The 27,101-nt window shown below is 63.4% G+C and overlaps 2 protein-coding genes across 10 annotated transcripts in view; one reads left to right on the top strand and one right to left on the bottom strand.

Annotated features, from left to right (window-relative positions):
• The first annotated feature begins 19,803 nt into the window (after positions 1–19,803).
• F3 (coagulation factor III, tissue factor) overlaps positions 19,804–27,101 on the top strand; it is a 71,942-nt gene continuing 64,644 nt past the window's right edge. For 7 of the 9 annotated variants that reach the window (XR_004358468.1, XR_004358467.1, XM_032695970.1 and 4 more), the window contains exons 1-2: positions 19,804–19,972; positions 20,135–20,203. The gene's annotated coding sequence lies outside the window, so the exon portion shown is untranslated. The remainder of the gene's footprint in view (positions 19,973–20,134; positions 20,204–27,101) is intronic. The other 2 variants (XM_032695975.1, XM_032695974.1) reach the window with 1 other exon arrangement.
• On the bottom strand, positions 20,924–23,283 carry LOC116790724 (choline transporter-like protein 3). Its single transcript, XM_032695980.1, has 3 exons — positions 23,146–23,283; positions 22,429–22,565; positions 20,924–21,021 (listed from the first exon to the last, which is right to left on the bottom strand). The coding sequence occupies exons 1-3, from the start codon at positions 23,262–23,264 to the stop codon at positions 20,975–20,977; spliced, it is 303 nt and encodes a 100-aa protein (XP_032551871.1). The 5' UTR covers positions 23,265–23,283; the 3' UTR covers positions 20,924–20,974.

Here is a 27,101-nt window from a genome sequence, read left to right as displayed (position 1 = left end):
GCGTGGGCCTCCCCCCGTCCTCGGGGCTGGGGGCCCTGTCCCCGCCGGCCTTAGGCCGCGAGGCCGTTGTTGGGAGTGCCGGGCCTCGGGGGGGGCGGCCCCCTAAGTGGGGCTTTGTGCGTCCCCCCTGCTCGGCGGGCGGTTGGAGGGACCCCCTGTAATCAGGCGGGTGTCCCGCGGGGTCCCCCGGCCTCTCACAGGCGTGGGGCTGGGCGTGTGCCCTCCCTGCCCTCGGGGCCCAGCTCCGGGCCTTAGGCCGCGAGCCCCAGTGCCTGGCCTTTGAGCCAGGTACTTGATGCTGCGGGGGAAGGCCGAGCTCCGTGGCTCCCTGGGTGTGGACCCGCCTGTAAGCAGGGTCCGGGTCTGGGAGCCTTTGCGCTCCCTCAGCTGGCAGCCTGTGCGGGGCGACCGCCCCGTTAGCGGGGAGCGGGTCAGGTGCCCCCCGAAGCGGAGAGAAGGAGCCTCCGTAGGCCTTTGGGCCCAGGGCCCCCCCGTAAGTCGGGGCCAGTGCCCTGGTGTCCCAGGCGCTTTATGGTCCAGGCAGCGGCCGGAGCCCCCTGTAAGCAGGGCGGCAGCCTCTTTGGCCGCTGCCTCGCATGCCCAGCTGCCTTTGCCCAGAGGGCCCGGCTCCCCGCAGCGGCTGGGACTGCGCCGTGCGTCGCCGTGGTGAGTCCAAGTGAAGCTTGGAGAGTTTTGTGGGAGTGGGGGGGCCTGTGGGTGGGCGGGGAGGGGCTTGGAGATGTGCCTCCGGGGGCGTGGGGTCTGGGTTGCCTTGGCACGGAGGAGCTGGTGTTTCTCGGGCCCACCTGCCTCCTCCCGCCCTGGCAGAAGCCGTCGGAGAAGAGAGGAGAAGAGGCGTCGCGCGGGACGGCAGCGCCGACGCGGGAAGACGCCGCGGTGAGCCCGGCTGAAGTTGGGGGGTGGTGTGGAGGTGTGGGGGTCCTGCGAGTGGGTGGGCGGGTGGTGGCTGGGGCAGCTGCCTCTGGGTCCTTCGGTGCAAGGACTCGGAGCTTCTGAGTCCGAGCTGCGTCCTCCTGCCTTGGCAGGAGTCCTCCGCGAAGAAAGCGGAGCCGTGGAGCGGGACGGCGAGGCAAGAGCGAGGAAGAAGAGCGTCGGCTTCGTGCTCAAGAGGGGGCGGGAGAAAGGCCCTCTGGGCAAAGGCCCCTCCCTGGCATCCCCAGGCCAGGGACCCCTAAGAGTCCGGCGGGCAGCTTCCGGCTGCGCCGGCCGGCTTGGCGCTGGGCGGACCTCCCTGTAAGCAGGGCTGGGTCCTTTCCTTTGCTTGGCATTGGCCTTTTGCCATTGCGCTCCTGTGGCTGCCCGGAGGGAGGGGCAACCGCCCTGTAAGGAGGGCAAGAGTGCCCGCCTCCGCGCCCGAGGGGGGAAACGGAGCTCTCCCGACCCCCCAGCCCGCCTGCCCTGTAAGCAGGGCAGGGCTTTTTCCCTTGGCACCTTAGGTGCCTGCTGGCGGCCCCTGGCCAGAGCGACCCCCCGTAGCCGGGGTGCGTCACAGGCCGTGTCCCTCGCCCCCCAGCACGCTGAGGCCCTTGTGGCCCGCGCGCAGCCCGGGGGCGAGCCCGAGGCTCTGCTCTCCCGCTCGGCGGCAGGGCCGGCTCCCCCCGGCTTGGCGCACAGAGCTTGCTCCCTCTTCTGGGACGTTCCCCCTTTGTGTCCCTGTCTTGTCTTGTGTGTGTGAGCGAGTGAGCGAGCTGGCCCCTCCTGTAGCCCCCGTAGGCAGCGTAGCTTAGACCTCCCAGGAGGGAAAGAGGGGCTCTGTGCGCCAACCCGTGGGGAGCCGGCCCTGCCGCCGAGCAGGAGAGGAGAGCCTCAGGCTTGCCCCTTGTTCCCGAGGACGGAGCGAAGCCCGTTAGTGGCGGCGCGGGCGCCGCCACCCGCGCCGCGGGGCTGCCCGTCCTGCTGGCGATGTGCCAGCGTGGGCCTCCCCCCGTCCTCGGGGCTGGGGGCCCTGTCCCCGCCGGCCTTAGGCCGCGAGGCCGTTGTTGGGAGTGCCGGGCCTCGGGGGGGGCGGCCCCCTAAGTGGGGCTTTGTGCGTCCCCCCTGCTCGGCGGGCGGTTGGAGGGACCCCCTGTAATCAGGCGGGTGTCCCGCGGGGTCCCCCGGCCTCTCACAGGCGTGGGGCTGGGCGTGTGCCCTCCCTGCCCTCGGGGCCCAGCTCCGGGCCTTAGGCCGCGAGCCCCAGTGCCTGGCCTTTGAGCCAGGTACTTGATGCTGCGGGGGAAGGCCGAGCTCCGTGGCTCCCTGGGTGTGGACCCGCCTGTAAGCAGGGTCCGGGTCTGGGAGCCTTTGCGCTCCCTCAGCTGGCAGCCTGTGCGGGGCGACCGCCCCGTTAGCGGGGAGCGGGTCAGGTGCCCCCCGAAGCGGAGAGAAGGAGCCTCCGTAGGCCTTTGGGCCCAGGGCCCCCCCGTAAGTCGGGGCCAGTGCCCTGGTGTCCCAGGCGCTTTATGGTCCAGGCAGCGGCCGGAGCCCCCTGTAAGCAGGGCGGCAGCCTCTTTGGCCGCTGCCTCGCATGCCCAGCTGCCTTTGCCCAGAGGGCCCGGCTCCCCTGCAGCGGCTGGGACTGCGCCGTGCGTCGCCGTGGTGAGTCCAAGTGAAGCTTGGAGAGTTTTGTGGGAGTGGGGGGGCCTGTGGGTGGGCGGGGAGGGGCTTGGAGATGTGCCTCCGGGGGCGTGGGGTCTGGGTTGCCTTGGCACGGAGGAGCTGGTGTTTCTCGGGCCCACCTGCCTCCTCCCGCCCTGGCAGAAGCCGTCGGAGAAGAGAGGGGAAGAGGCGTCGCGCGGGACGGCAGCGCCGACGCGGGAAGACGCCGCGGTGAGCCCGGCTGAAGTTGGGGGGTGGTGTGGAGGTGTGGGGGTCCTGCGAGTGGGTGGGCGGGTGGTGGCTGGGGCAGCTGCCTCTGGGTCCTTCGGTGCAAGGACTCGGAGCTTCTGAGTCCGAGCTGCGTCCTCCTGCCTTGGCAGGAGTCCTCCGCGAAGAAAGCGGAGCCGTGGAGCGGGACGGCGAGGCAAGAGCGAGGAAGAAGAGCGTCGGCTTCGTGCTCAAGAGGGGGCGGGAGAAAGGCCCTCTGGGCAAAGGCCCCTCCCTGGCATCCCCAGGCCAGGGACCCCTAAGAGTCCGGCGGGCAGCTTCCGGCTGCGCCGGCCGGCTTGGCGCTGGGCGGACCTCCCTGTAAGCAGGGCTGGGTCCTTTCCTTTGCTTGGCGTTGGCCTTTTGCCATCGCGCTCCTGTGGCTGCCCGGAGGGAGGGGCAACCGCCCTGTAAGGAGGGCAAGAGTGCCCGCCTCCGCGCCCGAGGGGGGAAACGGAGCTCTCCCGACCCCCCAGCCCGCCCGCCCTGTAAGCAGGGCAGGGCTTTTTCCCTTGGCACCTTAGGTGCCTGCTGGCGGCCCCTGGCCAGAGCGACCCCCCGTAGCCGGGGTGCGTCACAGGCCGTGTCCCTCGCCCCCCAGCACGCTGAGGCCCTTGTGGCCCGCGCGCAGCCCGGGGGCGAGCCCGAGGCTCTGCTCTCCCGCTCGGCGGCAGGGCCGGCTCCCCCCGGCTTGGCGCACAGAGCTTGCTCCCTCTTCTGGGACGTTCCCCCTTTGTGTCCCTGTCTTGTCTTGTGTGTGTGAGCGAGTGAGCGAGCTGGCCCCTCCTGTAGCCCCCGTAGGCAGCGTAGCTTAGACCTCCCAGGAGGGAAAGAGGGGCTCTGTGCGCCAACCCGTGGGGAGCCGGCCCTGCCGCCGAGCAGGAGAGGAGAGCCTCAGGCTTGCCCCTTGTTCCCGAGGACGGAGCGAAGCCCGTTAGTGGCGGCGCGGGCGCCGCCACCCGCGCCGCGGGGCTGCCCGTCCTGCTGGCGATGTGCCAGCGTGGGCCTCCCCCCGTCCTCGGGGCTGGGGGCCCTGTCCCCGCCGGCCTTAGGCCGCGAGGCCGTTGTTGGGAGTGCCGGGCCTCGGGGGGGGCGGCCCCCTAAGTGGGGCTTTGTGCGTCCCCCCTGCTCGGCGGGCGGTTGGAGGGACCCCCTGTAATCAGGCGGGTGTCCCGCGGGGTCCCCCGGCCTCTCACAGGCGTGGGGCTGGGCGTGTGCCCTCCCTGCCCTCGGGGCCCAGCTCCGGGCCTTAGGCCGCGAGCCCCAGTGCCTGGCCTTTGAGCCAGGTACTTGATGCTGCGGGGGAAGGCCGAGCTCCGTGGCTCCCTGGGTGTGGACCCGCCTGTAAGCAGGGTCCGGGTCTGGGAGCCTTTGCGCTCCCTCAGCTGGCAGCCTGTGCGGGGCGACCGCCCCGTTAGCGGGGAGCGGGTCAGGTGCCCCCCGAAGCGGAGAGAAGGAGCCTCCGTAGGCCTTTGGGCCCAGGGCCCCCCCGTAAGTCGGGGCCAGTGCCCTGGTGTCCCAGGCGCTTTATGGTCCAGGCAGCGGCCGGAGCCCCCTGTAAGCAGGGCGGCAGCCTCTTTGGCCGCTGCCTCGCATGCCCAGCTGCCTTTGCCCAGAGGGCCCGGCTCCCCGCAGCGGCTGGGACTGCGCCGTGCGTCGCCGTGGTGAGTCCAAGTGAAGCTTGGAGAGTTTTGTGGGAGTGGGGGGGCCTGTGGGTGGGCGGGGAGGGGCTTGGAGATGTGCCTCCGGGGGCGTGGGGTCTGGGTTGCCTTGGCACGGAGGAGCTGGTGTTTCTCGGGCCCACCTGCCTCCTCCCGCCCTGGCAGAAGCCGTCGGAGAAGAGAGGGGAAGAGGCGTCGCGCGGGACGGCAGCGCCGACGCGGGAAGACGCCGCGGTGAGCCCGGCTGAAGTTGGGGGGTGGTGTGGAGGTGTGGGGGTCCTGCGAGTGGGTGGGCGGGTGGTGGCTGGGGCAGCTGCCTCTGGGTCCTTCGGTGCAAGGACTCGGAGCTTCTGAGTCCGAGCTGCGTCCTCCTGCCTTGGCAGGAGTCCTCCGCGAAGAAAGCGGAGCCGTGGAGCGGGACGGCGAGGCAAGAGCGAGGAAGAAGAGCGTCGGCTTCGTGCTCAAGAGGGGGCGGGAGAAAGGCCCTCTGGGCAAAGGCCCCTCCCTGGCATCCCCAGGCCAGGGACCCCTAAGAGTCCGGCGGGCAGCTTCCGGCTGCGCCGGCCGGCTTGGCGCTGGGCGGACCTCCCTGTAAGCAGGGCTGGGTCCTTTCCTTTGCTTGGCGTTGGCCTTTTGCCATCGCGCTCCTGTGGCTGCCCGGAGGGAGGGGCAACCTGCCCTGTAAGGAGGGCAAGAGTGCCCGCCTCCGCGCCCGAGGGGGGAAACGGAGCTCTCCCGACCCCCCAGCCCGCCCGCCCTGTAAGCAGGGCAGGGCTTTTTCCCTTGGCACCTTAGGTGCCTGCTGGCGGCCCCTGGCCAGAGCGACCCCCCGTAGCCGGGGTGCGTCACAGGCCGTGTCCCTCGCCCCCCAGCACGCTGAGGCCCTTGTGGCCCGCGCGCAGCCCGGGGGCGAGCCCGAGGCTCTGCTCTCCCGCTCGGCGGCAGGGCCGGCTCCCCCCGGCTTGGCGCACAGAGCTTGCTCCCTCTTCTGGGACGTTCCCCCTTTGTGTCCCTGTCTTGTCTTGTGTGTGTGAGCGAGTGAGCGAGCTGGCCCCTCCTGTAGCCCCCGTAGGCAGCGTAGCTTAGACCTCCCAGGAGGGAAAGAGGGGCTCTGTGCGCCAACCCGTGGGGAGCCGGCCCTGCCGCCGAGCAGGAGAGGAGAGCCTCAGGCTTGCCCCTTGTTCCCGAGGACGGAGCGAAGCCCGTTAGTGGCGGCGCGGGCGCCGCCACCCGCGCCGCGGGGCTGCCCGTCCTGCTGGCGATGTGCCAGCGTGGGCCTCCCCCCGTCCTCGGGGCTGGGGGCCCTGTCCCCGCCGGCCTTAGGCCGCGAGGCCGTTGTTGGGAGTGCCGGGCCTCGGGGGGGGCGGCCCCCTAAGTGGGGCTTTGTGCGTCCCCCCTGCTCGGCGGGCGGTTGGAGGGACCCCCTGTAATCAGGCGGGTGTCCCGCGGGGTCCCCCGGCCTCTCACAGGCGTGGGGCTGGGCGTGTGCCCTCCCTGCCCTCGGGGCCCAGCTCCGGGCCTTAGGCCGCGAGCCCCAGTGCCTGGCCTTTGAGCCAGGTACTTGATGCTGCGGGGGAAGGCCGAGCTCCGTGGCTCCCTGGGTGTGGACCCGCCTGTAAGCAGGGTCCGGGTCTGGGAGCCTTTGCGCTCCCTCAGCTGGCAGCCTGTGCGGGGCGACCGCCCCGTTAGCGGGGAGCGGGTCAGGTGCCCCCGAAGCGGAGAGAAGGAGCCTCCGTAGGCCTTTGGGCCCAGGGCCCCCCCGTAAGTCGGGGCCAGTGCCCTGGTGTCCCAGGCGCTTTATGGTCCAGGCAGCGGCCGGAGCCCCCTGTAAGCAGGGCGGCAGCCTCTTTGGCCGCTGCCTCGCATGCCCAGCTGCCTTTGCCCAGAGGGCCCGGCTCCCCGCAGCGGCTGGGACTGCGCCGTGCGTCGCCGTGGTGAGTCCAAGTGAAGCTTGGAGAGTTTTGTGGGAGTGGGGGGGCCTGTGGGTGGGCGGGGAGGGGCTTGGAGATGTGCCTCCGGGGGCGTGGGGTCTGGGTTGCCTTGGCACGGAGGAGCTGGTGTTTCTCGGGCCCACCTGCCTCCTCCCGCCCTGGCAGAAGCCGTCGGAGAAGAGAGGGGAAGAGGCGTCGCGCGGGACGGCAGCGCCGACGCGGGAAGACGCCGCGGTGAGCCCGGCTGAAGTTGGGGGGTGGTGTGGAGGTGTGGGGGTCCTGCGAGTGGGTGGGCGGGTGGTGGCTGGGGCAGCTGCCTCTGGGTCCTTCGGTGCAAGGACTCGGAGCTTCTGAGTCCGAGCTGCGTCCTCCTGCCTTGGCAGGAGTCCTCCGCGAAGAAAGCGGAGCCGTGGAGCGGGACGGCGAGGCAAGAGCGAGGAAGAAGAGCGTCGGCTTCGTGCTCAAGAGGGGGCGGGAGAAAGGCCCTCTGGGCAAAGGCCCCTCCCTGGCATCCCCAGGCCAGGGACCCCTAAGAGTCCGGCGGGCAGCTTCCGGCTGCGCCGGCCGGCTTGGCGCTGGGCGGACCTCCCTGTAAGCAGGGCTGGGTCCTTTCCTTTGCTTGGCGTTGGCCTTTTGCCATCGCGCTCCTGTGGCTGCCCGGAGGGAGGGGCAACCGCCCTGTAAGGAGGGCAAGAGTGCCCGCCTCCGCGCCCGAGGGGGGAAACGGAGCTCTCCCGACCCCCCAGCCCGCCCGCCCTGTAAGCAGGGCAGGGCTTTTTCCCTTGGCACCTTAGGTGCCTGCTGGCGGCCCCTGGCCAGAGCGACCCCCCGTAGCCGGGGTGCGTCACAGGCCGTGTCCCTCGCCCCCCAGCACGCTGAGGCCCTTGTGGCCCGCGCGCAGCCCGGGGGCGAGCCCGAGGCTCTGCTCTCCCGCTCGGCGGCAGGGCCGGCTCCCCCCGGCTTGGCGCACAGAGCTTGCTCCCTCTTCTGGGACGTTCCCCCTTTGTGTCCCTGTCTTGTCTTGTGTGTGTGAGCGAGTGAGCGAGCTGGCCCCTCCTGTAGCCCCCGTAGGCAGCGTAGCTTAGACCTCCCAGGAGGGAAAGAGGGGCTCTGTGCGCCAACCCGTGGGGAGCCGGCCCTGCCGCCGAGCAGGAGAGGAGAGCCTCAGGCTTGCCCCTTGTTCCCGAGGACGGAGCGAAGCCCGTTAGTGGCGGCGCGGGCGCCGCCACCCGCGCCGCGGGGCTGCCCGTCCTGCTGGCGATGTGCCAGCGTGGGCCTCCCCCCGTCCTCGGGGCTGGGGGCCCTGTCCCCGCCGGCCTTAGGCCGCGAGGCCGTTGTTGGGAGTGCCGGGCCTCGGGGGGGGCGGCCCCCTAAGTGGGGCTTTGTGCGTCCCCCCTGCTCGGCGGGCGGTTGGAGGGACCCCCTGTAATCAGGCGGGTGTCCCGCGGGGTCCCCCGGCCTCTCACAGGCGTGGGGCTGGGCGTGTGCCCTCCCTGCCCTCGGGGCCCAGCTCCGGGCCTTAGGCCGCGAGCCCCAGTGCCTGGCCTTTGAGCCAGGTACTTGATGCTGCGGGGGAAGGCCGAGCTCCGTGGCTCCCTGGGTGTGGACCCGCCTGTAAGCAGGGTCCGGGTCTGGGAGCCTTTGCGCTCCCTCAGCTGGCAGCCTGTGCGGGGCGACCGCCCCGTTAGCGGGGAGCGGGTCAGGTGCCCCCCGAAGCGGAGAGAAGGAGCCTCCGTAGGCCTTTGGGCCCAGGGCCCCCCCGTAAGTCGGGGCCAGTGCCCTGGTGTCCCAGGCGCTTTATGGTCCAGGCAGCGGCCGGAGCCCCCTGTAAGCAGGGCGGCAGCCTCTTTGGCCGCTGCCTCGCATGCCCAGCTGCCTTTGCCCAGAGGGCCCGGCTCCCCGCAGCGGCTGGGACTGCGCCGTGCGTCGCCGTGGTGAGTCCAAGTGAAGCTTGGAGAGTTTTGTGGGAGTGGGGGGGCCTGTGGGTGGGCGGGGAGGGGCTTGGAGATGTGCCTCCGGGGGCGTGGGGTCTGGGTTGCCTTGGCACGGAGGAGCTGGTGTTTCTCGGGCCCACCTGCCTCCTCCCGCCCTGGCAGAAGCCGTCGGAGAAGAGAGGGGAAGAGGCGTCGCGCGGGACGGCAGCGCCGACGCGGGAAGACGCCGCGGTGAGCCCGGCTGAAGTTGGGGGGTGGTGTGGAGGTGTGGGGGTCCTGCGAGTGGGTGGGCGGGTGGTGGCTGGGGCAGCTGCCTCTGGGTCCTTCGGTGCAAGGACTCGGAGCTTCTGAGTCCGAGCTGCGTCCTCCTGCCTTGGCAGGAGTCCTCCGCGAAGAAAGCGGAGCCGTGGAGCGGGACGGCGAGGCAAGAGCGAGGAAGAAGAGCGTCGGCTTCGTGCTCAAGAGGGGGCGGGAGAAAGGCCCTCTGGGCAAAGGCCCCTCCCTGGCATCCCCAGGCCAGGGACCCCTAAGAGCCCGGCGGGCAGCTTCCGGCTGCGCCGGCCGGCTTGGCGCTGGGCGGACCTCCCTGTAAGCAGGGCTGGGTCCTTTCCTTTGCTTGGCGTTGGCCTTTTGCCATCGCGCTCCTGTGGCTGCCCGGAGGGAGGGGCAACCGCCCTGTAAGGAGGGCAAGAGTGCCCGCCTCCGCGCCCGAGGGGGGAAACGGAGCTCTCCCGACCCCCCAGCCCGCCCGCCCTGTAAGCAGGGCAGGGCTTTTTCCCTTGGCACCTTAGGTGCCTGCTGGCGGCCCCTGGCCAGAGCGACCCCCCGTAGCCGGGGTGCGTCACAGGCCGTGTCCCTCGCCCCCCAGCACGCTGAGGCCCTTGTGGCCCGCGCGCAGCCCGGGGGCGAGCCCGAGGCTCTGCTCTCCCGCTCGGCGGCAGGGCCGGCTCCCCCCGGCTTGGCGCACAGAGCTTGCTCCCTCTTCTGGGACGTTCCCCCTTTGTGTCCCTGTCTTGTCTTGTGCGTGTGAGCGAGTGAGCGAGCTGGCCCCTCCTGTAGCCCCCGTAGGCAGCGTAGCTTAGACCTCCCAGGAGGGAAAGAGGGGCTCTGTGCGCCAACCCGTGGGGAGCCGGCCCTGCCGCCGAGCAGGAGAGGAGAGCCTCAGGCTTGCCCCTTGTTCCCGAGGACGGAGCGAAGCCCGTTAGTGGCGGCGCGGGCGCCGCCACCCGCGCCGCGGGGCTGCCCGTCCTGCTGGCGATGTGCCAGCGTGGGCCTCCCCCCGTCCTCGGGGCTGGGGGCCCTGTCCCCGCCGGCCTTAGGCCGCGAGGCCGTTGTTGGGAGTGCCGGGCCTCGGGGGGGGCGGCCCCCTAAGTGGGGCTTTGTGCGTCCCCCCTGCTCGGCGGGCGGTTGGAGGGACCCCCTGTAATCAGGCGGGTGTCCCGCGGGGTCCCCCGGCCTCTCACAGGCGTGGGGCTGGGCGTGTGCCCTCCCTGCCCTCGGGGCCCAGCTCCGGGCCTTAGGCCGCGAGCCCCAGTGCCTGGCCTTTGAGCCAGGTACTTGATGCTGCGGGGGAAGGCCGAGCTCCGTGGCTCCCTGGGTGTGGACCCGCCTGTAAGCAGGGTCCGGGTCTGGGAGCCTTTGCGCTCCCTCAGCTGGCAGCCTGTGCGGGGCGACCGCCCCGTTAGCGGGGAGCGGGTCAGGTGCCCCCCGAAGCGGAGAGAAGGAGCCTCCGTAGGCCTTTGGGCCCAGGGCCCCCCCGTAAGTCGGGGCCAGTGCCCTGGTGTCCCAGGCGCTTTATGGTCCAGGCAGCGGCCGGAGCCCCCTGTAAGCAGGGCGGCAGCCTCTTTGGCCGCTGCCTCGCATGCCCAGCTGCCTTTGCCCAGAGGGCCCGGCTCCCCGCAGCGGCTGGGACTGCGCCGTGCGTCGCCGTGGTGAGTCCAAGTGAAGCTTGGAGAGTTTTGTGGGAGTGGGGGGGCCTGTGGGTGGGCGGGGAGGGGCTTGGAGATGTGCCTCCGGGGGCGTGGGGTCTGGGTTGCCTTGGCACGGAGGAGCTGGTGTTTCTCGGGCCCACCTGCCTCCTCCCGCCCTGGCAGAAGCCGTCGGAGAAGAGAGGGGAAGAGGCGTCGCGCGGGACGGCAGCGCCGACGCGGGAAGACGCCGCGGTGAGCCCGGCTGAAGTTGGGGGGTGGTGTGGAGGTGTGGGGGTCCTGCGAGTGGGTGGGCGGGTGGTGGCTGGGGCAGCTGCCTCTGGGTCCTTCGGTGCAAGGACTCGGAGCTTCTGAGTCCGAGCTGCGTCCTCCTGCCTTGGCAGGAGTCCTCCGCGAAGAAAGCGGAGCCGTGGAGCGGGACGGCGAGGCAAGAGCGAGGAAGAAGAGCGTCGGCTTCGTGCTCAAGAGGGGGCGGGAGAAAGGCCCTCTGGGCAAAGGCCCCTCCCTGGCATCCCCAGGCCAGGGACCCCTAAGAGTCCGGCGGGCAGCTTCCGGCTGCGCCGGCCGGCTTGGCGCTGGGCGGACCTCCCTGTAAGCAGGGCTGGGTCCTTTCCTTTGCTTGGCGTTGGCCTTTTGCCATCGCGCTCCTGTGGCTGCCCGGAGGGAGGGGCAACCGCCCTGTAAGGAGGGCAAGAGTGCCCGCCTCCGCGCCCGAGGGGGGAAACGGAGCTCTCCCGACCCCCCAGCCCGCCCGCCCTGTAAGCAGGGCAGGGCTTTTTCCCTTGGCACCTTAGGTGCCTGCTGGCGGCCCCTGGCCAGAGCGACCCCCCGTAGCCGGGGTGCGTCACAGGCCGTGTCCCTCGCCCCCCAGCACGCTGAGGCCCTTGTGGCCCGCGCGCAGCCCGGGGGCGAGCCCGAGGCTCTGCTCTCCCGCTCGGCGGCAGGGCCGGCTCCCCCCGGCTTGGCGCACAGAGCTTGCTCCCTCTTCTGGGACGTTCCCCCTTTGTGTCCCTGTCTTGTCTTGTGTGTGTGAGCGAGTGAGCGAGCTGGCCCCTCCTGTAGCCCCCGTAGGCAGCGTAGCTTAGACCTCCCAGGAGGGAAAGAGGGGCTCTGTGCGCCAACCCGTGGGGAGCCGGCCCTGCCGCCGAGCAGGAGAGGAGAGCCTCAGGCTTGCCCCTTGTTCCCGAGGACGGAGCGAAGCCCGTTAGTGGCGGCGCGGGCGCCGCCACCCGCGCCGCGGGGCTGCCCGTCCTGCTGGCGATGTGCCAGCGTGGGCCTCCCCCCGTCCTCGGGGCTGGGGGCCCTGTCCCCGCCGGCCTTAGGCCGCGAGGCCGTTGTTGGGAGTGCCGGGCCTCGGGGGGGGCGGCCCCCTAAGTGGGGCTTTGTGCGTCCCCCCTGCTCGGCGGGCGGTTGGAGGGACCCCCTGTAATCAGGCGGGTGTCCCGCGGGGTCCCCCGGCCTCTCACAGGCGTGGGGCTGGGCGTGTGCCCTCCCTGCCCTCGGGGCCCAGCTCCGGGCCTTAGGCCGCGAGCCCCAGTGCCTGGCCTTTGAGCCAGGTACTTGATGCTGCGGGGGAAGGCCGAGCTCCGTGGCTCCCTGGGTGTGGACCCGCCTGTAAGCAGGGTCCGGGTCTGGGAGCCTTTGCGCTCCCTCAGCTGGCAGCCTGTGCGGGGCGACCGCCCCGTTAGCGGGAGCGGGTCAGGTGCCCCCCGAAGCGGAGAGAAGGAGCCTCCGTAGGCCTTTGGGCCCAGGGCCCCCCCGTAAGTCGGGGCCAGTGCCCTGGTGTCCCAGGCGCTTTATGGTCCAGGCAGCGGCCGGAGCCCCCTGTAAGCAGGGCGGCAGCCTCTTTGGCCGCTGCCTCGCATGCCCAGCTGCCTTTGCCCAGAGGGCCCGGCTCCCCGCAGCGGCTGGGACTGCGCCGTGCGTCGCCGTGGTGAGTCCAAGTGAAGCTTGGAGAGTTTTGTGGGAGTGGGGGGGCCTGTGGGTGGGCGGGGAGGGGCTTGGAGATGTGCCTCCGGGGGCGTGGGGTCTGGGTTGCCTTGGCACGGAGGAGCTGGTGTTTCTCGGGCCCACCTGCCTCCTCCCGCCCTGGCAGAAGCCGTCGGAGAAGAGAGGGGAAGAGGCGTCGCGCGGGACGGCAGCGCCGACGCGGGAAGACGCCGCGGTGAGCCCGGCTGAAGTTGGGGGGTGGTGTGGAGGTGTGGGGGTCCTGCGAGTGGGTGGGCGGGTGGTGGCTGGGGCAGCTGCCTCTGGGTCCTTCGGTGCAAGGACTCGGAGCTTCTGAGTCCGAGCTGCGTCCTCCTGCCTTGGCAGGAGTCCTCCGCGAAGAAAGCGGAGCCGTGGAGCGGGACGGCGAGGCAAGAGCGAGGAAGAAGAGCGTCGGCTTCGTGCTCAAGAGGGGGCGGGAGAAAGGCCCTCTGGGCAAAGGCCCCTCCCTGGCATCCCCAGGCCAGGGACCCCTAAGAGTCCGGCGGGCAGCTTCCGGCTGCGCCGGCCGGCTTGGCGCTGGGCGGACCTCCCTGTAAGCAGGGCTGGGTCCTTTCCTTTGCTTGGCGTTGGCCTTTTGCCATCGCGCTCCTGTGGCTGCCCGGAGGGAGGGGCAACCGCCCTGTAAGGAGGGCAAGAGTGCCCGCCTCCGCGCCCGAGGGGGGAAACGGAGCTCTCCCGACCCCCCAGCCCGCCCGCCCTGTAAGCAGGGCAGGGCTTTTTCCCTTGGCACCTTAGGTGCCTGCTGGCGGCCCCTGGCCAGAGCGACCCCCCGTAGCCGGGGTGCGTCACAGGCCGTGTCCCTCGCCCCCCAGCACGCTGAGGCCCTTGTGGCCCGCGCGCAGCCCGGGGGCGAGCCCGAGGCTCTGCTCTCCCGCTCGGCGGCAGGGCCGGCTCCCCCCGGCTTGGCGCACAGAGCTTGCTCCCTCTTCTGGACGTTCCCCCTTTGTGTCCCTGTCTTGTCTTGTGTGTGTGAGCGAGTGAGCGAGCTGGCCCCTCCTGTAGCCCCCGTAGGCAGCGTAGCTTAGACCTCCCAGGAGGGAAAGAGGGGCTCTGTGCGCCAACCCGTGGGGAGCCGGCCCTGCCGCCGAGCAGGAGAGGAGAGCCTCAGGCTTGCCCCTTGTTCCCGAGGACGGAGCGAAGCCCGTTAGTGGCGGCGCGGGCGCCGCCACCCGCGCCGCGGGGCTGCCCGTCCTGCTGGCGATGTGCCAGCGTGGGCCTCCCCCCGTCCTCGGGGCTGGGGGCCCTGTCCCCGCCGGCCTTAGGCCGCGAGGCCGTTGTTGGGAGTGCCGGGCCTCGGGGGGGGCGGCCCCCTAAGTGGGGCTTTGTGCGTCCCCCCTGCTCGGCGGGCGGTTGGAGGGACCCCCTGTAATCAGGCGGGTGTCCCGCGGGGTCCCCCGGCCTCTCACAGGCGTGGGGCTGGGCGTGTGCCCTCCCTGCCCTCGGGGCCCAGCTCCGGGCCTTAGGCCGCGAGCCCCAGTGCCTGGCCTTTGAGCCAGGTACTTGATGCTGCGGGGGAAGGCCGAGCTCCGTGGCTCCCTGGGTGTGGACCCGCCTGTAAGCAGGGTCCGGGTCTGGGAGCCTTTGCGCTCCCTCAGCTGGCAGCCTGTGCGGGGCGACCGCCCCGTTAGCGGGGAGCGGGTCAGGTGCCCCCCGAAGCGGAGAGAAGGAGCCTCCGTAGGCCTTTGGGCCCAGGGCCCCCCCGTAAGTCGGGGCCAGTGCCCTGGTGTCCCAGGCGCTTTATGGTCCAGGCAGCGGCCGGAGCCCCCTGTAAGCAGGGCGGCAGCCTCTTTGGCCGCTGCCTCGCATGCCCAGCTGCCTTTGCCCAGAGGGCCCGGCTCCCCGCAGCGGCTGGGACTGCGCCGTGCGTCGCCGTGGTGAGTCCAAGTGAAGCTTGGAGAGTTTTGTGGGAGTGGGGGGGCCTGTGGGTGGGCGGGGAGGGGCTTGGAGATGTGCCTCCGGGGGCGTGGGGTCTGGGTTGCCTTGGCACGGAGGAGCTGGTGTTTCTCGGGCCCACCTGCCTCCTCCCGCCCTGGCAGAAGCCGTCGGAGAAGAGAGGGGAAGAGGCGTCGCGCGGGACGGCAGCGCCGACGCGGGAAGACGCCGCGGTGAGCCCGGCTGAAGTTGGGGGGTGGTGTGGAGGTGTGGGGGTCCTGCGAGTGGGTGGGTGGGTGGTGGCTGGGGCAGCTGCCTCTGGGTCCTTCGGTGCAAGGACTCGGAGCTTCTGAGTCCGAGCTGCGTCCTCCTGCCTTGGCAGGAGTCCTCCGCGAAGAAAGCGGAGCCGTGGAGCGGGACGGCGAGGCAAGAGCGAGGAAGAAGAGCGTCGGCTTCGTGCTCAAGAGGGGGCGGGAGAAAGGCCCTCTGGGCAAAGGCCCCTCCCTGGCATCCCCAGGCCAGGGACCCCTAAGAGTCCGGCGGGCAGCTTCCGGCTGCGCCGGCCGGCTTGGCGCTGGGCGGACCTCCCTGTAAGCAGGGCTGGGTCCTTTCCTTTGCTTGGCGTTGGCCTTTTGCCATCGCGCTCCTGTGGCTGCCCGGAGGGAGGGGCAACCGCCCTGTAAGGAGGGCAAGAGTGCCCGCCTCCGCGCCCGAGGGGGGAAACGGAGCTCTCCCGACCCCCCAGCCCGCCCGCCCTGTAAGCAGGGCAGGGCTTTTTCCCTTGGCACCTTAGGTGCCTGCTGGCGGCCCCTGGCCAGAGCGACCCCCCGTAGCCGGGTGCGTCACAGGCCGTGTCCCTCGCCCCCCAGCACGCTGAGGCCCTTGTGGCCCGCGCGCAGCCCGGGGGCGAGCCCGAGGCTCTGCTCTCCCGCTCGGCGGCAGGGCCGGCTCCCCCCGGCTTGGCGCACAGAGCTTGCTCCCTCTTCTGGGACGTTCCCCCTTTGTGTCCCTGTCTTGTCTTGTGTGTGTGAGCGAGTGAGCGAGCTGGCCCCTCCTGTAGCCCCCGTAGGCAGCGTAGCTTAGACCTCCCAGGAGGGAAAGAGGGGCTCTGTGCGCCAACCCGTGGGGAGCCGGCCCTGCCGCCGAGCAGGAGAGGAGAGCCTCAGGCTTGCCCCTTGTTCCCGAGGACGGAGCGAAGCCCGTTAGTGGCGGCGCGGGCGCCGCCACCCGCGCCGCGGGGCTGCCCGTCCTGCTGGCGATGTGCCAGCGTGGGCCTCCCCCCGTCCTCGGGGCTGGGGGCCCTGTCCCCGCCGGCCTTAGGCCGCGAGGCCGTTGTTGGGAGTGCCGGGCCTCGGGGGGGGCGGCCCCCTAAGTGGGGCTTTGTGCGTCCCCCCTGCTCGGCGGGCGGTTGGAGGGACCCCCTGTAATCAGGCGGGTGTCCCGCGGGGTCCCCCGGCCTCTCACAGGCGTGGGGCTGGGCGTGTGCCCTCCCTGCCCTCGGGGCCCAGCTCCGGGCCTTAGGCCGCGAGCCCCAGTGCCTGGCCTTTGAGCCAGGTACTTGATGCTGCGGGGGAAGGCCGAGCTCCGTGGCTCCCTGGGTGTGGACCCGCCTGTAAGCAGGGTCCGGGTCTGGGAGCCTTTGCGCTCCCTCAGCTGGCAGCCTGTGCGGGGCGACCGCCCCGTTAGCGGGGAGCGGGTCAGGTGCCCCCCGAAGCGGAGAGAAGGAGCCTCCGTAGGCCTTTGGGCCCAGGGCCCCCCCGTAAGTCGGGGCCAGTGCCCTGGTGTCCCAGGCGCTTTATGGTCCAGGCAGCGGCCGGAGCCCCCTGTAAGCAGGGCGGCAGCCTCTTTGGCCGCTGCCTCGCATGCCCAGCTGCCTTTGCCCAGAGGGCCCGGCTCCCCGCAGCGGCTGGGACTGCGCCGTGCGTCGCCGTGGTGAGTCCAAGTGAAGCTTGGAGAGTTTTGTGGGAGTGGGGGGGCCTGTGGGTGGGCGGGGAGGGGCTTGGAGATGTGCCTCCGGGGGCGTGGGGTCTGGGTTGCCTTGGCACGGAGGAGCTGGTGTTTCTCGGGCCCACCTGCCTCCTCCCGCCCTGGCAGAAGCCGTCGGAGAAGAGAGGGGAAGAGGCGTCGCGCGGGACGGCAGCGCCGACGCGGGAAGATGCCGCGGTGAGCCCGGCTGAAGTTGGGGGGTGGTGTGGAGGTGTGGGGGTCCTGCGAGTGGGTGGGCGGGTGGTGGCTGGGGCAGCTGCCTCTGGGTCCTTCGGTGCAAGGACTCGGAGCTTCTGAGTCCGAGCTGCGTCCTCCTGCCTTGGCAGGAGTCCTCCGCGAAGAAAGCGGAGCCGTGGAGCGGGACGGCGAGGCAAGAGCGAGGAAGAAGAGCGTCGGCTTCGTGCTCAAGAGGGGGCGGGAGAAAGGCCCTCTGGGCAAAGGCCCCTCCCTGGCATCCCCAGGCCAGGGACCCCTAAGAGTCCGGCGGGCAGCTTCCGGCTGCGCCGGCCGGCTTGGCGCTGGGCGGACCTCCCTGTAAGCAGGGCTGGGTCCTTTCCTTTGCTTGGCGTTGGCCTTTTGCCATCGCGCTCCTGTGGCTGCCCGGAGGGAGGGGCAACCGCCCTGTAAGGAGGGCAAGAGTGCCCGCCTCCGCGCCCGAGGGGGGAAACGGAGCTCTCCCGACCCCCCAGCCCGCCCGCCCTGTAAGCAGGGCAGGGCTTTTTCCCTTGGCACCTTAGGTGCCTGCTGGCGGCCCCTGGCCAGAGCGACCCCCCGTAGCCGGGGTGCGTCACAGGCCGTGTCCCTCGCCCCCCAGCACGCTGAGGCCCTTGTGGCCCGCGCGCAGCCCGGGGGCGAGCCCGAGGCTCTGCTCTCCCGCTCGGCGGCAGGGCCGGCTCCCCCCGGCTTGGCGCACAGAGCTTGCTCCCTCTTCTGGGACGTTCCCCTTTGTGTCCCTGTCTTGTCTTGTGTGTGTGAGCGAGTGAGCGAGCTGGCCCCTCCTGTAGCCCCCGTAGGCAGCGTAGCTTAGACCTCCCAGGAGGGAAAGAGGGGCTCTGTGCGCCAACCCGTGGGGAGCCGGCCCTGCCGCCGAGCAGGAGAGGAGAGCCTCAGGCTTGCCCCTTGTTCCCGAGGACGGAGCGAAGCCCGTTAGTGGCGGCGCGGGCGCCGCCACCCGCGCCGCGGGGCTGCCCGTCCTGCTGGCGATGTGCCAGCGTGGGCCTCCCCCCGTCCTCGGGGCTGGGGGCCCTGTCCCCGCCGGCCTTAGGCCGCGAGGCCGTTGTTGGGAGTGCCGGGCCTCGGGGGGGCGGCCCCCTAAGTGGGGCTTTGTGCGTCCCCCCTGCTCGGCGGGCGGTTGGAGGGACCCCCTGTAATCAGGCGGGTGTCCCGCGGGGTCCCCCGGCCTCTCACAGGCGTGGGGCTGGGCGTGTGCCCTCCCTGCCCTCGGGGCCCAGCTCCGGGCCTTAGGCCGCGAGCCCCAGTGCCTGGCCTTTGAGCCAGGTACTTGATGCTGCGGGGGAAGGCCGAGCTCCGTGGCTCCCTGGGTGTGGACCCGCCTGTAAGCAGGGTCCGGGTCTGGGAGCCTTTGCGCTCCCTCAGCTGGCAGCCTGTGCGGGGCGACCGCCCCGTTAGCGGGGAGCGGGTCAGGTGCCCCCCGAAGCGGAGAGAAGGAGCCTCCGTAGGCCTTTGGGCCCAGGGCCCCCCCGTAAGTCGGGGCCAGTGCCCTGGTGTCCCAGGCGCTTTATGGTCCAGGCAGCGGCCGGAGCCCCCTGTAAGCAGGGCGGCAGCCTCTTTGGCCGCTGCCTCGCATGCCCAGCTGCCTTTGCCCAGAGGGCCCGGCTCCCCGCAGCGGCTGGGACTGCGCCGTGCGTCGCCGTGGTGAGTCCAAGTGAAGCTTGGAGAGTTTTGTGGGAGTGGGGGGGCCTGTGGGTGGGCGGGGAGGGGCTTGGAGATGTGCCTCCGGGGGCGTGGGGTCTGGGTTGCCTTGGCACGGAGGAGCTGGTGTTTCTCGGGCCCACCTGCCTCCTCCCGCCCTGGCAGAAGCCGTCGGAGAAGAGAGGGGAAGAGGCGTCGCGCGGGACGGCAGCGCCGACGCGGGAAGACGCCGCGGTGAGCCCGGCTGAAGTTGGGGGGTGGTGTGGAGGTGTGGGGGTCCTGCGAGTGGGTGGGCGGGTGGTGGCTGGGGCAGCTGCCTCTGGGTCCTTCGGTGCAAGGACTCGGAGCTTCTGAGTCCGAGCTGCGTCCTCCTGCCTTGGCAGGAGTCCTCCGCGAAGAAAGCGGAGCCGTGGAGCGGGACGGCGAGGCAAGAGCGAGGAAGAAGAGCGTCGGCTTCGTGCTCAAGAGGGGGCGGGAGAAAGGCCCTCTGGGCAAAGGCCCCTCCCTGGCATCCCCAGGCCAGGGACCCCTAAGAGTCCGGCGGGCAGCTTCCGGCTGCGCCGGCCGGCTTGGCGCTGGGCGGACCTCCCTGTAAGCAGGGCTGGGTCCTTTCCTTTGCTTGGCGTTGGCCTTTTGCCATCGCGCTCCTGTGGCTGCCCGGAGGGAGGGGCAACCGCCCTGTAAGGAGGGCAAGAGTGCCCGCCTCCGCGCCCGAGGGGGGAAACGGAGCTCTCCCGACCCCCCAGCCCGCCCGCCCTGTAAGCAGGGCAGGGCTTTTTCCCTTGGCACCTTAGGTGCCTGCTGGCGGCCCCTGGCCAGAGCGACCCCCCGTAGCCGGGGTGCGTCACAGGCCGTGTCCCTCGCCCCCCAGCACGCTGAGGCCCTTGTGGCCCGCGCGCAGCCCGGGGGCGAGCCCGAGGCTCTGCTCTCCCGCTCGGCGGCAGGGCCGGCTCCCCCCGGCTTGGCGCACAGAGCTTGCTCCCTCTTCTGGGACGTTCCCCCTTTGTGTCCCTGTCTTGTCTTGTGTGTGTGAGCGAGTGAGCGAGCTGGCCCCTCCTGTAGCCCCCGTAGGCAGCGTAGCTTAGACCTCCCAGGAGGGAAAGAGGGGCTCTGTGCGCCAACCCGTGGGGAGCCGGCCCTGCCGCCGAGCAGGAGAGGAGAGCCTCAGGCTTGCCCCTTGTTCCCGAGGACGGAGCGAAGCCCGTTAGTGGCGGCGCGGGCGCCGCCACCCGCGCCGCGGGGCTGCCCGTCCTGCTGGCGATGTGCCAGCGTGGGCCTCCCCCCGTCCTCGGGGCTGGGGGCCCTGTCCCCGCCGGCCTTAGGCCGCGAGGCCGTTGTTGGGAGTGCCGGGCCTCGGGGGGGGCGGCCCCCTAAGTGGGGCTTTGTGCGTCCCCCCTGCTCGGCGGGCGGTTGGAGGGACCCCCTGTAATCAGGCGGGTGTCCCGCGGGGTCCCCCGGCCTCTCACAGGCGTGGGGCTGGGCGTGTGCCCTCCCTGCCCTCGGGGCCCAGCTCCGGGCCTTAGGCCGCGAGCCCCAGTGCCTGGCCTTTGAGCCAGGTACTTGATGCTGCGGGGGAAGGCCGAGCTCCGTGGCTCCCTGGGTGTGGACCCGCCTGTAAGCAGGGTCCGGGTCTGGGAGCCTTTGCGCTCCCTCAGCTGGCAGCCTGTGCGGGGCGACCGCCCCGTTAGCGGGGAGCGGGTCAGGTGCCCCCCGAAGCGGAGAGAAGGAGCCTCCGTAGGCCTTTGGGCCCAGGGCCCCCCCGTAAGTCGGGGCCAGTGCCCTGGTGTCCCAGGCGCTTTATGGTCCAGGCAGCGGCCGGAGCCCCCTGTAAGCAGGGCGGCAGCCTCTTTGGCCGCTGCCTCGCATGCCCAGCTGCCTTTGCCCAGAGGGCCCGGCTCCCCGCAGCGGCTGGGACTGCGCCGTGCGTCGCCGTGGTGAGTCCAAGTGAAGCTTGGAGAGTTTTGTGGGAGTGGGGGGGCCTGTGGGTGGGCGGGGAGGGGCTTGGAGATGTGCCTCCGGGGGCGTGGGGTCTGGGTTGCCTTGGCACGGAGGAGCTGGTGTTTCTCGGGCCCACCTGCCTCCTCCCGCCCTGGCAGAAGCCGTCGGAGAAGAGAGGGGAAGAGGCGTCGCGCGGGACGGCAGCGCCGACGCGGGAAGACGCCGCGGTGAGCCCGGCTGAAGTTGGGGGGTGGTGTGGAGGTGTGGGGGTCCTGCGAGTGGGTGGGCGGGTGGTGGCTGGGGCAGCTGCCTCTGGGTCCTTCGGTGCAAGGACTCGGAGCTTCTGAGTCCGAGCTGCGTCCTCCTGCCTTGGCAGGAGTCCTCCGCGAAGAAAGCGGAGCCGTGGAGCGGGACGGCGAGGCAAGAGCGAGGAAGAAGAGCGTTGGCTTCGTGCTCAAGAGGGGGCGGGAGAAAGGCCCTCTGGGCAAAGGCCCCTCCCTGGCATCCCCAGGCCAGGGACCCCTAAGAGTCCGGTGGGCAGCTTCCGGCTGCGCCGGCCGGCTTGGTGCTGGGCGGACCTCCCTGCAAGCAGGGCTGGGGCCTTTGCTAAGCAGCAAAGCCCGAGTTTGCAATCTCTCTTCCTTGTCGTTTAACAGGAGAGTGAAAGTCTGTGCAAGGTGTATGTTGTTCCTCATATGGAGTGCTTTGCTCCTGATTTGAAAAGGAAAACACTTCAAAGGGTAGAGGAATGGAGGGAATGTAGTCCTTGTTTATTCTGTGGGACGGGACACTGGCGTGTTTACAGGCATATATGAAATATGTGCAAAAATAAATAAACAAAGCAAAACTATTCTGACTGTTAAGCATCAAGTCAAATACCAAATGTGAGGAAATAATCTGTAAGAAGCTGTTCGAACTCAAGGACGTTGTAAAGCACCCTGTAATTCTTACTTTGGTGGAATTGGTAGTGTGGGACACGGCTGAGCTACCTTTGAATTTTACGTGTAACTGGAAACATTTGGGTTGTAAATGCAGAGAAAAGAACCTAAAAAAAGGCGGGGGCTGAAGAAGAAAAAGAAAAAAGGTAATTTATTATTAGTAAATTTTTAGAGAGAAAACACATTATCAATGAAGTTTTCTTTATACTTTTGGTTTGATCCCTTAGTAGGCTATAATCGTTCCTGATATTCCAGAGGGAATGTAAATAACAAATCAGTTGGGTTAATCTAAAGCAACCTCTGAAGATTCTTTTGCCTTCTAGACTTAACTATAGTTGCCACTTAACTTCCTGGAGAGCAGGCACACTGTTTATTTCACAATGCCATACTTGGCTGTTAATTCTTGCTTATTAGGATAACAGAAAAATCTAAAATGACAGAAGCTACAGTAGAACTAGGCCCCTCATAAGTTAGAATAGAATATATATATATCCAGAAACATGTTCTGGGTTCTAATCAAAATATTACCAGGTATTCTTCTAATAATACTCTGCTCCATTATACAACACTTCTGTGTAAGAAAGGCTGGATACATCCAAGCCATTCAAAATACAAGACTTCCCTCTCCCTTGAAATAAACATGCAAACAGTAATTATATGTTGTTACACTGAAAATACTTATCTAATATCACAGGTGTTTATAGCTTTCTGTACACACTAAATGATGTCAAACTACCCCAAAATTAAATTAAAACAAATGCTGTCTATTTAAATAGCAATCCCTGACAAACAAAACAACAAGGAATAGAATAATGACTTCCAGTAAAAATAGTCACTCATACTCATATGGTCTGCAGTTTACACATACCCCAGAAAATAAAGGTTAGGCTACGGATTATTTTATTTACATGCTGGACATGCATCTCTTGCACAACAGCTACTTCTGACATCATATTCATCTTGAACAGCAGAATCAAATACAATTCCTAGGCATGTCTTGGTTTTCGCTGGGAAGCGAGTGGCTGCATGGTACTTAGTTGCCATCTGGGGTTGAACCACAACAAGGTCAAATAGCAAACCTTGGGATCTAAAGTGGATGAAACCACTTGTTTAAACCCCTGGAAATTAATAATTCCACCATAATTTTTATTCTGTTTAAAAGAACTGATTGGACAAGTTTCTGAAATAGCAAATTAACTCTGTTCATCTACTGGCACCCCCACCAAACTTCACTAGTTCATTCTCAGCAGCCAGTTTCCTGCTGTGTAATCCCAGCAATCTGCAGGAATTAATCAACAGCTTTTGAATTTGCATAACAGAGCTGTAACATTTCTAGAAACTATGGCTTTGAAATAAAGCAGAAACAAGACATTTTATTTTCTGTGGTCACGAACTTTTCAGGAAATTAATGGTAAGATATGACTCCCTAGCGTAGGAAACATAAGAATAACAAAGTGAAAGCTGTTCAGCTGTTCTACAGATACACTAAGGTATTCATATTCCCTGTAGCACACCATTATTCCTTGCAAAACTCTGAAGATCTTCCAAAGAGTTGAGTTGCTCTCGTGGACAACTAGACACGCACAAGCAAAGTGAACTGATTTTGTGGCTTTGCATTTTCAGTTTGCATGAATTCAGAAAGAACACATACCTAGAAAGAAAAAAAGATCCTCCTTTCAAAAAACAAGCTTTCTGAGGTTTATAGTTTTAAATTCTGAGCCTTCTTTCCATCTTTTTAAACTGCTGCAAAGCAAATGAAACTTTTTCCACATCCATTCAAAAAAACGGAGCTCCAAGTCACAAATTAGGAAGCAATGTGAGAATATGCTACATTTTTGTACTTCATGTTATGTTCTTATATGGAATCCGAAGCTGACAAGGTGGGTGCCATTCTACAAGGACTCAAAGGAGTTAGTGGAATGACTGGGAACTTCAACATGCAACTTTCTTAAGTACAAAGATTTGCTGTATAGAACGACTGCCTCTTTGACTGAAGTCCCATTTAAGATCCTCTTTAAGAAGGCGACAGCATAAAGTATAACTATGTAGCACATCTTAAAATTCTATCTAAACTTTTTAATTTCACTCACCATTTTGCACCATTCCCACTTTTTTCTTGTCTTTCAACATAACGATGTACAGATACACGTGTATGCTTGACGAGTAGAAAATATGTACCTTATTAAGTTCTCAAATGTTTGATTTATTTAGACACTACCTGATATACTTACTTTTTATTAGTCATGTCCTGTCCAGAAAGAGGTGCCCCTTTTACAGGAGCATTCTTCCTACCACATATGTTCCCGAAGCTGTCATATCCAAGCACAAGTCTTTCTGCAGCACCAGCCATCACAGCATAGCCAGTTATAAACATCTGCTAAAATATTTTTTAACATGAAATCATGCTATGATAGCTTTTCCTTTCCATTCAATAAATACCCCTTTTAAGCCATACATTTTTGTCTTGTGGATGCAAACAGTTCAACTTAAAATTCACCCTCTGCACAAGGCCAGACCAAGTCAGAGGGACAGGTTTAGCCCTATTGCTTCTTTAGAGCTTTCCTTCATCTATTGTTGAAAGTATATAAAAATTAAGCAGAGTAACACAGGAGAAGAAAGATAGGGGTCCTGATTAAAATAAGAGGAAAGCATTAGTAAGGTGCTAGACATGGTCTCTACTGAAGTTCATGTATGTCACTAGGCAAGATTCCTCAAATGGTGATTTTTCATGTGCTCACTGCATCTTATTTTACAGGGTGACCTTCAGGACACACCTGGGCAGTATATCTGAGGAAACGTTGAGCCCTTGAAGCTGCTAGTGAATTTAATCATAGGCGTTTTTAAAAACAAAGTATAATCAAAATGCAGGTTACCTGAAATTTCAGGAAGAGACAGTCTTTAACACATGAAAAACTTGGAGAGAGACATACTGTGCACTTGGGTGACACTGTCCTGACGTTTTAGTTTTTTTGCTGTCAGATCAAAGTTCTAGCAGATCAGCTCCATGTAAACCCCAGGGGCAACTAAGCACTTCTGTTGGCCAAGTAGCAGCATCCTTAGTCAATATGAAACACCTAGTCTAGGAATGCAGCTTAAACCTTCCTGTACCCCATGAGGGCCAAAACAATCCTGGGAAGGAACCTTTCCAAGTGCCAAAAATCAGCAATTCTTCTGTGAAGCTGATGAAGTCCTGAGCACTACTTTACCCAAAGGCTTACTAACAGCACTCTAGCTATTGAAGGACTAGGTGATTCAATGTTCTCCACTGTCCCATGGGGTGCAAACCACATTTCACACGCACCAAGGACAATACACTGACCTCTGGGGCTACATGCCAGCTGCTGGCAGCAGCAAAACTTCTCAGTCCCACATTAACTACTACTAGTTTGCATGGATATGGAAGAAACTCTTTACAGAGAGGGTAATCAGGCATTGGAATGGGCTGCCCAGGGAAGTGGTGGATTCTCCATCCCTGAAGGTTTTTAAGATGAGACTGGATGTGGCACTTAGTGCCATGGTCTGGTAACCATGGTGGTAGCGGATCAAGGATTGGACTTGATGATCTCAGAGATCCTTTCCAACCCAGCTGATTCTATGATTCTATGAATATTGGCTGTGCTGGAGACAGATTGCACATATCAGATCTAGCACAACTGCTTTCTTCATTAAGGTTTAGAGCTTTACTTGTTTTTCTAATTTTAACACTCGTGACTAAAGATGGGATCTGGGCAAAAACTGAGTCTCATACACAAAGATGTCAGTATGTACTTCCTTAGTCCCCAGGGTAGTCTCATTTTTGCTTATAGTAGACTCTTATTTTACAGTCTAACTAGTTCAGTAATTTTTTTAAATTATGACTGCATATTAATGTCTCAATATGGACATCTTTGTAGATGACAAACTACTTCTGGATGTGATTTTTTACAATAACAAAATATTTCCAGATCCGCTTTGTTTACATAGCAAGGATTTGTTAATAATTAAATTGTTCTCAGCAGGAAAAGGAGAAATGAGCTGGCACCGTAACTCAATTGAAACATGCTTTCAGAAAAATTCTGGTATTCCTTCTAAAGATGAACATTACAGATCCAGTGGGTACAGGTGAATTTTTTTTAAAGTGCAGAATTCTGGATACAAGCCATAAATACTAGTAAGTAATAGATATCTGTATGACTGCTGGAGGCGTGTGTCTACATGGCAGTGATAAGCACTTCCACAGAGCTATTACTGTAGTTTCATTTTTTTTCATTGTGTGAACAAATTAGCATCATTAGCATAGATGGAAGTAAATTGGTAATATCACAAGCTGGGTTTAAAAGAAGAATGAATCTTTGCTCCAGAATCCTTCTAGTCTGACTGGAAATAACTACATTTTCCTGAAAAGTTAACTCATGCAATGTTTTTGAAATTGACATTTTAACTGACTTAACAGAACTCAGTACAATTCTGATTTAAATTTGCACATGCTCCTTTCACAAGAAGTGGTTCTGACAAAATGGCAGGAAAGATTTCTAAAAACTCAATGTCTTCAAAAGGATTTATTAAATCATTTAGTTTCCAGCCAGCTCGTGGTTCTTGTCTTTATCAGCATTCTGTCTTTTAATGCTCATTATTCATCAATTTGTTGAGAGTTTTCATAATTTGTGTGACAATTAGAATAAAATTCTAAAACCGAAAAGGTAGTTCTGTGCTTTTAGTGCCTGAATAGAGAGAATAACTCTTCTTTCAAATTGTGCTATTGCCCTTTAAAAATACATGGTAAAAGCCGTTTTCCCTTGAAATACAGATGTGAAGTTTCATGTGAAATTTAACATTTTTTTTTAACAGAAGAAGTTCAATATTTTGCTTATATCAAGAAAAATAACCAAAATTATTAATAACCTTTAACCTAAACACAAGGAGTATTCTGAGAGAGAATCACTAACTGATTAAGAAAATCATTTAAAGAGAACAATGTCAATGATGAAGTCAGATATTAGAATCTGATGACTTGCTGTCATCACATGCTAATATTAGCTTTTGTTGTTGATCTGGCACTTTTTGAATGATCCTCCTTAAGTTTTGCATTACATTCCCACTGTGAATAAAGGAAAGGAGCAAGTGTAACAAATATTTTTTAATAAAATCCAGATTCCAAACAAATTAAGTTTATGTAAATACACCAGAATCAGCAGTAAGGCCTGATTTTACCAAGGAATATCAATTATAATTCTTGTATTTCTTCACCTAGCCTAGGAAAAGTTATCTAATAAATGACAGAAAACAGCTCACGATTACAATAGGATTTTTTTTTAATTTTAAGTTAATATTTTAATTGTTGTAAGTTGTTGGGGTTTTTCCCTGAATTTCAAACACGATCAAATAAAACATTTATTCCACTCAGCAGCAAATGAGTACTTTTCTCGTGTGTCACTAGGTGGGGCTCCGCTCCCTGTTTCGAGCCACAGCACACACAGCACTCGGGGTGGGTGCGCAGACTCCCGCTGTTGTTAGCCAGTGGTCACAAATGAAGACATGCTCCAGTTGAAGAAAGTACCAGGAAGCAAGGCTCTGATCGGATAACGGGTCCAAACATCCACATCCAAAATGTAATACCAAAAGCTCTTGCTTGTTTTTTTTTTCCAATTCTGCGAAGTTTTGCCCACACTGCCGAGATCAATTTTAAACTTTCTGTCTTACCACTTTCACAGGATAGGGCCCGGTTCTGCAGCTGTGTCGCTCAAGCAATTGGTGAGGAGCAGGGAGTTTTAGAACTGACATTTAGTAGAGCTGATTCAGCTTAATCTGAAATAGAAATGAGGTAAAAATGAGTTCTGAAAAAAAAGAGTGCTGGATTACAAAATTAATTACTCGGCCAGAAAGTTTTATACTGGCTTGTGCTCTCTTTCCATGATGAGAAGCCCAGGATGGTGCCTTTGGTCTCAGTCTCCTGGTCTACATGCACAAGATGCCAACTTTCTAATATGCTTCATTCTTTTATCCAACTATAGCCACTTTCATGGGAGATTAATATGATGAGGGTCCACGTTCACTCATAAGTCTTCACTGACCTTTCAAGTATGTAATGTTTCTTGTAAAGGAAAAAAAATTATTTACAATCCTGGAGTACCCAGGAACTCATAGTGATTTAATTGTGTTTTAAGACATTAACCATTCAACCTGCTTAGTGTGTTGTGATGGGGCAACC

Source organism: Chiroxiphia lanceolata, chromosome 9 (genome assembly GCF_009829145.1).
Source record: "Chiroxiphia lanceolata isolate bChiLan1 chromosome 9, bChiLan1.pri, whole genome shotgun sequence".
NCBI classification, from domain to species: Eukaryota; Metazoa; Chordata; class Aves; order Passeriformes; family Pipridae; genus Chiroxiphia; species Chiroxiphia lanceolata.
This window is presented reverse-complemented; position numbering and strand designations above follow the sequence as displayed.